Here is a 3,273-nt window from a genome sequence, read left to right as displayed (position 1 = left end):
TATCTATCTATCTATCTATCTTTCCATCCATCCATCTATCTATCTATCTATCTATCCATCCATCTATCTATCTGTCTATCTATCTATCTATCTATCCATCCATCCATCCATCCATCTATCTATCTATCCATCCATCTATCTATCTATCTATCTACCTATCTATCTATCTATCTATCTATCTATCTATCTATCTATCTATCTATCTATCTATCTATCTATCTATCTGTCTTTCTATGTAAATGGTACATAGGGGAAACTTGGACTCACAACATTAACCTGATCAAAAACCGCTGCCTTGATTGCTAAGTTAGTTTGTGTTGTGGAACTAGGAAAACTAACCAATGGAGGCAGCAGTAGAGAAGCAACTCCCTGCGAGGTAAGATGTCTGTTTTTGCCAAAGGAGTCTGTTGGCTTTGACGAGAGCAGAGGTAACAGTTTCGGTCGTAAAGGGCTGTCTGACAGCCAGGTAAGAACTGCAAGTATTCTCAATATAAACTAATTTAATTTAGTGTTTTAGGTCTCTAAAATGCATTCATGCATTTTTCTCAGTAAAAATGGGTCGCCAACCAAAACAGGCGAGAACCAATGGGATGTGATCAACATTCAGATTTAAAACAGCTGGTGATCATCACGTCCTGATGGGATTGACATCTTTGAAATAAAGGAAAAAGGTACGTGTACGTGCCTGGAATCAACTTATTTATTCGGTGTTTTGGTATTTACGAGGTTAAATCTGCGTTTGGCACGAGACGGTTGATCAGCGCGGTGACCCTGGATTGTGAACCATTAAAACCGTTAAAACATTCAATCATAACAGTCATGACACACTAGACAGAACTTCGTCCAGTTTCTGAACTCGTACAGATGTCGGGAAGGAAACTGCTGCTAGACAAAGGTTAAAAGAGCTCACACTGATACACGCAATATGAGTTTAAAGTCATTTATTTAAGAGTTAGTACTACAAACCACGGAGATACTTCATTACAGGCAGATAGGTCCAACCTCTGCATTCATTTTAACATTTCCTGAGATTCTCTGACTGAAAACCTTGATTTTCTCCACATGGAAAGGTGAAGTCTACGTACCCTCTTCCAGTGGACCACAATGGGACCTTAATTCGGAAAAACAGCAGTAAATAGGTAGAGAACGTGTGAATTGAGCCATAAACTTCGAATATGATGTCCATATGAAGTAAAAGACAGTCTCAGCTTGTTAAAGCATAAAGGGCTTTTCACACACTTGGCCTGCGTGGTTGCCCGGATCCGCGGGGTCTTCGGACAGATAGGCGGACTACCCTCCGCTAGTAAACGCCATGCGGTAAATGCTTGGTAACCATGGCGATTCTGTGCACTACTGCAGTACAACTGAATGAGATAAGCTGACTGTGGCATCATTTATCCCGAATCACAGGCTGATTCATAACACAACATGGCAATGATAGCAATGATAGCTAAAGCTAGTTAAATTAGCATTGTCACGGTTGTGAAACAGCGCTAAGCTAGCTAGCGGGCAAGCATCCTCATACTCTGCTTCTGACTGGCTAGTAGTCCTTACCTAGGTACTGTCAGGGCCCTCATACTCTGCTTCTGACTGGCTAGTAGTCCTTACCTAGGTACTGTCAGGGCCCTCATACTCGGCTCCTGACTGGCTAGTAGTCCTTACCTAGGTCCTGTCAGGCCCTCATAATCTGCTTCTGACTGGATAGTAGTCCTTACCTAGGTACTGTCAGGACCCTCATACTCTGCTTCTGACTGGCTAGTAGTCCTAACCTAGCTACTGAGCATGTGCAACTCCCTACAAAGATGGAACAGAAGTGAGATGTCTCACTCTGGAGCTAAAACAGAGAGCTCAACACATAGGGTGAAAAGAGGAGCTGCAGCAACAAAAACATAGTGCTTTTTGAAAATTTTAACCATGGAAACCCATTCTGGTCCAACTTTTAAATACAATTATGAACCTGAAAATGAAGCAGAATATGAGCACTTTAAGAAAAAAACAATCAAACAGACTTCTTTATTAAAATGAGATTTAGTCTTTAAAAAGTATTGTTCCAAAATTGAGTTCTTAAAAAGAAGGGGGGCCTGATAATCATTGGGGTTAATACGGTATTTGGGTCCGTGATACCTCTGATCTGGTTTCTCTCCAGATCATAAACTGAATATAAAAGACAAACTACACACTTTGTGGTGTCTCCATGTTGTGTCTCCTGCAGCAGGATTTAGAAAGACAAGACGACTGACGGTCTTCCTTTAAATCCCCAAAATGGCCGCCGGCGGAGTCTTTATCTCAGGAAGCGGATACTCATCTTGTGATCGATGTCCACTTTCTCCAGTGACTGAAAACAAAGTAAAACCACAACTTTAATGAAATAAAAGATACATACGTTTCCTACTATAGATGAAAACACACATACATTTGATGATATTTCAGAACTTTAGTATTTGGAAACACTGGAAGTTGTTGGTTTTTGTTGATATTAGTGTCATCTATGTTAAAATTGTCAAGGTAATACATAATTTATACACTTAAGTTCATGCTTTATAACTGTATAAAACGATTACTTCATTGTTTAAAGACTTAGGTTAATACAGCAAAAAAATTCTCCTCACAATAGTACTTTTCTAATTTTTTTTTGTTTTTTACGATTATTTTTTGGAGCATTTTCAGCCATTATTTTTCTGATTGGACAGCAGAAGACAAGGAAGGGGGGGGGGAGGGGGGAATGACATGCAGATAAAGGGGCGCAGGACGGAGTCGAACCCTGGCCCGCTGCTTATGTATATGCACGGGCGCCCGCTAGACCATCTGTGCAACCCAGGCGCCCAACAATACTTTAACTTAAATACTAAACGAGATTCTAGATGTGAGAGCAGTGCTTAGGTTTACGTTAGTATCCCCTATTACTGTCTATTTGGTCCCTAATTTCGTGGACCCCTCCCACCTTTCTGAACTCGTCGAAGGAGATGGCGTCATCCTGGTCCAGGTCTGCTTCCTGGATGGCTCGCTCGGCGATGCTCTGCAGCTGCTCCTCCGTCACCTGCATCTCCAGCATCGCCCGCAACACCTGTCGGTCACCGTTAGCAACCGATCAATCATCGCATCCAGAAACGACTTATGTCCTAAAGGTCCCATGGCGTGAAAATGTCACTTTATGAGTTTTTTTTACTTTAATATAAGTTCCCCCCTCCCCCCAGTATACACTATTAGGGGACCACTAAGGTCTATATAAAGAGACTTCAGATCCAGTATTAGGGACCACTAAGGTCTATATAA

At 41.5% G+C, this 3,273-nt stretch overlaps 1 protein-coding gene across 1 annotated transcript in view; it reads right to left on the bottom strand.

The window, feature by feature from the left end:
* Nucleotides 1-2,139: 2,139 nt before the first annotated feature.
* Nucleotides 2,140-3,273, bottom strand: part of chp2 (calcineurin-like EF-hand protein 2) — a 5,450-nt gene continuing 4,316 nt past the window's right edge. The window contains exons 6-7 of the mRNA XM_034864632.1: nt 2,942-3,064; nt 2,140-2,335 (exon numbers count right to left, since the gene is read on the bottom strand). Of these exons, the coding sequence (XP_034720523.1) occupies nt 2,282-2,335; nt 2,942-3,064 (177 nt within the window). The 3' untranslated portion in view covers nt 2,140-2,281. The remainder of the gene's footprint in view (nt 2,336-2,941; nt 3,065-3,273) is intronic.

Source organism: Etheostoma cragini, chromosome 3 (assembly GCF_013103735.1).
Source record: "Etheostoma cragini isolate CJK2018 chromosome 3, CSU_Ecrag_1.0, whole genome shotgun sequence".
NCBI lineage: Eukaryota > Metazoa > Chordata > Actinopteri > Perciformes > Percidae > Etheostoma > Etheostoma cragini.
Note: the sequence above shows the minus strand (reverse complement) of the source record. Positions and strands in the feature narration are given on the sequence as shown.